We start from the raw sequence: 5,815 nt of genomic DNA, 5'->3' as shown, positions 1-5,815 counted from the left end.
CTCCTCAAAACATGTAATATTTGGATAAGTGAATATATTGAACCTTTTCATCTTGGTCTTGTATTCTCATCTAAAGATAGAAATTGTCTCAAAAAAAGTCATGAAGTATAGGAATTAAAGGAGCTCCAAGACCGGATGGCACTTAACAATGAACAACAACAGAACATTTTATTTGAAAAAGAAAGCTAATTTAAGTTGGAGATGGGCTGTTGCCAACATTTCACTTTGTACAACTAAAGGAGAGCCCCAAGAATACCTACTACCCCTTTATGCTTACAGCCCTAACTTGGAACTCCTATTAGAATAATTTATATTCTATTTATAAGTCAGTGTGGGGTTTTTTAATACATAAATTCAGAGAAACTTCATGTATCTCTGAATGAGAAATAAGGATATTTCAAGAGAGTTTTTCAATTATTCAAACCCTGCTACCTGGAGGATTTATGCATGTGATTACACGCGGAACCTCTACCAACGAGTTCCGGCTTTATCACTCACAGAAAAGCAAGTCTTTCACCCTTCAGGGGCACTTAAGGTTGGCACACTCTATTCTGGTAACAATACTTGACAGAAAGATGGCGACTGATAGAGAACCTTTCCCCCACATTCCCCAGTCCACCTCACAGCCAGTCACTCAGAACCTCTTTCCTGGGCAGCATCAACTTCAACTCTTTCTAATTCCTTAGCTATTTTGAGATGACCCCTTGAGGGCTTGAAAGAAAAGTCACTAGGGTGCCTTCTAGACCCTATTGTTCCCTCAGCCTCCCTAAATTAGCAGATGCAGGTCACTATCTGCTAGGGTTGTTGTTGTTAAGTGCCATTGAGTCAGTACTGACTCATAGAACCCTGAGTGAATAAATAAATCACTTGTCCCCTACTTGTCCCCCTTATCTACACGGAGTCCTGGTGTGGTGCTGTGGGCTAATGCACTAGATTGCAAAGTTGGTTTGAACCACAAGGTTGACGGTTCAAGCTCACCAGTTGCTCCTGGGAAACCCTACACAGAGTCGCCATGAGTTGGAACCTACTAAACAGCACTTAACAACAACAACAACAACAGTCTCCCCTTGTAACACTCTGAATACCAAGTTTGGACCTTGGATTTTAGTAAAAGAAAGTAAAATTGCTTGACTTTATAAACTTAATGTTGTTGTTAACTGCCATTAAGACAGTTCCGACTTATAGCAACCCTGTAAGGAGCTCTGGTAGCGTAGTGGTTAAGAATCTAGCTACTAACCTCAAGGTCAGCAGTTTGAAACTACCAGCTGTTCTGCGGGAGAAAGATGAGGTTTTCTGCTCTCGGAAACCCTGTACAGGGTTGCTATGAGTCAGAACCGACTCCACGGCACACAACAACAACAATAGGGCTTCCAAGTAGTGTCTAGTGAGCTTGAACCGCTGACCCTGTGGTTCAAACCAACTTTGCAGTCCAGTGCATTAACCCACAGTGCCACACCAGGACTCCATACACATAATTGTTGTTGTTAAGTGCCACCATTTCTCCTTGAGTTGGGGAGCTATGGAAGTCACTTTTGATCTACACAGTAAAACGTCAAATGTGGTCCACTTGTTGCTTTTTTAAATTCTTTCCAGATGCTGACTTTTTTATTTCAATGCTAGAAAGGTGTGTTAACGTTATATAAAATGTTCATACACTCTTATGTAAAAAAAATAAAAGTGATGTATTTCTGAAAGATTCTTATTTTTCAGGCCTAAATTAAGAACTAAATTAGAGAAGGGTCTTTCTGTTCCTTTTATGTTAGTGCGACCCTCTCAGGTCTCCTCTCCCCCCATACACTCCACCCACAGCAGCCTGGATTTCACTAATAAATGGGTTTCAACCCTACTCATTAGACAACTCAAAAACCATTGCTATATCTTTAAATGCTTTTGGATTCTAAGCCTCTTGCGTATTTATGTATTTTCCTCTCTCACCCTTCCAAAATTAATCCCAAAGTTTTGAGAATCTGGTTACTTGGGCAAAGGAGAAAACAACCCTGCAGCGCAAGAAATCTGAAATCTTAGTTCATTCTGTCAAGCCCAACTGGCAGTACCTTTTCGTTTGCATTGACCCGGATCAAATTATAAAATCATGGCATAAAACACAAAATAATGGTGTTATTCCTGAATATGAAATGCAATTTCTTTCTGCCGGTGTCCTTTACTTTGTAGTTCCTAAAACCTTTCTCTCTTGATTCTCAACACACACTGTTGCATCATACTCACATTGATTAGATGTGGATGAGAAGTGTGTGTTTTTATAACTCGTCCTCCTCAGCGTTAGCTGTTAGATGCACAAGCCTTCGTCTCCTTTTTGCGTGGACTGCACTGTAATAACAGGAGATCTTTACAAGAAGAGCGCATAAAGAGCGATGCTGACAGATACGCGGTTTGCTCCTACAAGCGCTCTGCAGGAAACTTCCCCCTAAACACTAACACCCGCCTCCGATCCTCCGAGCTGGCAGGGCGCAGGCTGGCTGGGTCCCCTTTTGATGAGGGACGAGTTTTACATACACTCTGCTAGGTTACCCGAACGAGTAACAGTCTCACTGCCAAACTCCTCCAACCCCAGCTGACAGACTGTCCAAGGCACTCCGGCGCGTCAAGAACAGCTAGACTCCTTCCCTGTTAAAGGGGACCGGGCCACTGGAGGTAGACAGCTCTAGGGGCACTGGGGATCAGGAGACGCAGGAGGTTTGGGGGTGGCGCAGGAGGGAGCGGGATGTGAAGGAGCCAGGCGCTGGAGACAAGAGGGGCGTAGGAGGGAGCGGAGTGCAGGAATTAGTGGGAGCCGCGACGCGCAAAGGTGCCGGGTGCAGTAGCAGGCGCTGGGTGACCGGGACGCCGAACCGAGAGGGCGCGCAGGAACCGGCGGGCGCCAGGAATGCTCTCACTCCAGGCTTTGCCCCCAACTCCCCCTAGCCACCTATTTGCCGGTAGGAGGGAGGTGTGGAGAGTTGAGGAGGGAGGGGGACTAGATAGGGGCGTGCCTTGGACCTGATTGGCTAAAGGAGCCTGACGCGAGACCCAAGGGGTTGGCTTGGGGGTGGGAGGAGGGTGGGAGCGGAGTGGGGTGGGTGCTTGAGCTGTGGGCCCGGCGCGCTCAGAAACATGCTGAGGTCCCGGCGGCTGTTCCAGCAGCGGCAGCGGCTCCAACAGCAGCGGCGGCGGCGGCGGCGGCGGCGACAGCGCTCGGCTCTGGCTCCCACGGGGAAGGCGCCCGGCGCCGATGCCTCGGGCCCCGCGCCGAGGCTGTCCTGACCCAGCCGCGACCTCCCTCTGCGCGCCCCGCAGTCCGGGCTCCTGGGGGATTCCCCAACCACGGCCCAGCCCCGCCACACTCCCCGCCCCCGGCCTCCGGAGCTCGGTATGGGCGCGGGGGCGCTCGTCCTGGGCGCCTCCGAGCCCGGCAACCTGTCAACGGCCGCGCCGCTCCCCGACGGCGCGGCCACAGCGGCGCGACTGCTGGTGCCGGCGTCGCCGCCCCCTTCTCTGCTGCCCTCGGCGAGCGAAGGCCCCGCGCCGCTGTCGCAGCAGTGGACGGCCGGCATGGGCCTGCTGATGGCACTCATCGTGCTTTTCACCGTGGCGGGCAACGTGCTAGTAATCGTGGCCATCGCCAAGACGCCGCGACTGCAGACGCTCACCAACCTCTTCATCATGTCCCTGGCCAGCGCCGACCTGGTCATGGGGCTGCTGGTGGTGCCATTCGGGGCCACCATCGTGGTGTGGGGACGCTGGGAGTATGGCTCCTTCTTCTGCGAGCTCTGGACTTCGGTGGACGTGCTGTGTGTGACTGCCAGCATCGAGACACTGTGTGTCATCGCCCTGGACCGCTACCTTGCCATCACTTCGCCCTTCCGCTACCAGAGCCTGCTGACCCGCGCTCGGGCGCGCGCCCTGGTCTGCACCGTGTGGGCCATCTCGGCCTTGGTATCCTTTCTGCCCATCCTCATGCACTGGTGGCGGGCCGAGGGCGACGAGGCGCGCAATTGCTACAACGATCCCAAGTGCTGCGACTTCGTCACTAACCGGGCCTACGCCATCGCCTCGTCGGTCGTCTCCTTCTACGTGCCTCTGTGCATCATGGCCTTCGTGTACCTGCGGGTGTTCCGCGAGGCCCAGAAGCAGGTGAAGAAGATCGACAGCTGCGAGCGCCGCTTCCTCGGCGGCCCAACGCGGCCGCCCTCGCCCGCGCCCTCGCCGGGCTCACCGAGCACCACAGCCCCGGTGGCCAACGGGCGCACCAGCAAGCGGCGTCCCTCGCGCCTCGTGGCCCTGCGCGAGCAGAAGGCGCTCAAGACGCTGGGCATTATCATGGGCGTGTTCACGCTCTGCTGGTTGCCCTTCTTCCTAGCCAATGTGGTGAAGGCCTTCCACCGAAACCTGGTGCCCGATTACCTCTTCGTCTTCTTCAACTGGCTGGGCTACGCCAACTCGGCCTTCAACCCCATCATCTACTGCCGCAGTCCCGACTTCCGCAAGGCCTTCCAGCGCCTGCTTTGTTGCGCGCGCCGGGCCGCCCGGAGGCGCCACGCGGCCGCCAGCGACCGGCCGCGCACCCCGGGCTGCCTGGCGGTGACCGGGCCGCCGCCGTCGCCTGGGGTCGACGAAGAAGACGACGAAGACGACGTCGGGGCCATACCACCCGCGCGCCTGCTGGAGCCTTGGGTCGGCTGCAACGGTGGGGCAGCGGCTGACAGCGACTGGAGCCTGGACGAGCTGAGGGGCCGATGCTCCGCCTCGGAATCCAAGGTGTAGGGCCGCGCGCTGTTTCTGCGCCCCAAGGAAGAACACAGCCCAGACGCCCGGTTCGGCTTCCCATGACCAAGAGGCGAGCTATGTTTACTCATGACCTAAAGCAGGTGAACGCGAAGCCCACAAGCCTCATCTGAATCCGCCAAGACAAACAGAAAAGCCAAGACGGACGGTTGCACAAAAAGGAAAGTTTGGGGATGGCTTGGGAGAGTGGCTTGCAGGTTTTTCTTGGTCTTTTCTAGTTGGTGTTTTGTTTTGTTTTCTCCAGGTAGTTTTTTTGACACTGCGAGAATCTGCGTGATAATTAGGTGGATCGGGAAACCTCTCGATTTGGTCTCCACTCCATTCTGTGCATCTGGAGCGGTCATTGGCGGGGGTGGTGGTGGTTGTTGTGTGCCATGGAGTTGGTTCCGACTCATAACGACCCTGTACAGGGTTTCCGAGGCTGTAAATCTTTACGGAAGCAGAAAGCCTCATCTTTCTCCGGCGGAACTGCTGGTAGTTTCGAACTGCTGACCTTAAGGTTCGCAGCCCGATTCGTAACCACTAAGCTACCAGAGCTTCTTAACTGGCGGGGATAGGGGGCTCAATTTGTCTGGATGTTCACATTTTGCTTTCCAGAATATTTTCATTTTAACTCCTGAGTAATGATTTCTCCTTAAAGTAAAGAAAGAGAATAAATACAAAAATCATGTTTCAAGCAATGCTAAGCTATTCTTGGAACAAGCCTCACTCACCTTTGCTTAGCTTTTGTAGGGCGGACTGGTTGTCTCCCTCCCGGCACCCCACTCTTCTCTCTACCTTCACCCCCCCGCGCCTCGGTGGTCAGGCTGAGGGGTCTACCTCACACTGTGCACATTGCACAGCCAGATAGAAAGACTTGTTTATATTAAACAGCGTATTTATCTATCAATATTAGTTTGAAGGACCAGGCGCTGAGCCTCTGATATATGACTCTGTCCATTGAAGACGGGACAGAAAAATATAAAATAGAGAAACAGTTGTTTCTAGTATCAAAACCGATTTGAGTTAAAAAAAAAAAGGGGGGGGTGGTTTG

The 5,815-nt window shown here is 52.8% G+C and overlaps 1 protein-coding gene across 1 annotated transcript; it reads left to right on the top strand.

Annotated features, from left to right (window-relative positions):
• Positions 1 to 3,369: 3,369 nt before the first annotated feature.
• LOC102810604 (beta-1 adrenergic receptor-like) lies at positions 3,370 to 4,761 on the top strand. The gene has a single exon (XM_006878098.1). It carries the CDS (start codon positions 3,370 to 3,372, stop codon positions 4,759 to 4,761), a length of 1,392 nt encoding a protein of 463 aa, XP_006878160.1.
• Positions 4,762 to 5,815: the final 1,054 nt, after the last annotated feature.

This window comes from Chrysochloris asiatica, unplaced genomic scaffold (assembly GCF_000296735.1).
Source record: "Chrysochloris asiatica unplaced genomic scaffold, ChrAsi1.0 scaffold03605, whole genome shotgun sequence".
Taxonomy (NCBI): Eukaryota; Metazoa; Chordata; class Mammalia; order Afrosoricida; family Chrysochloridae; genus Chrysochloris; species Chrysochloris asiatica.
This window is presented reverse-complemented; position numbering and strand designations above follow the sequence as displayed.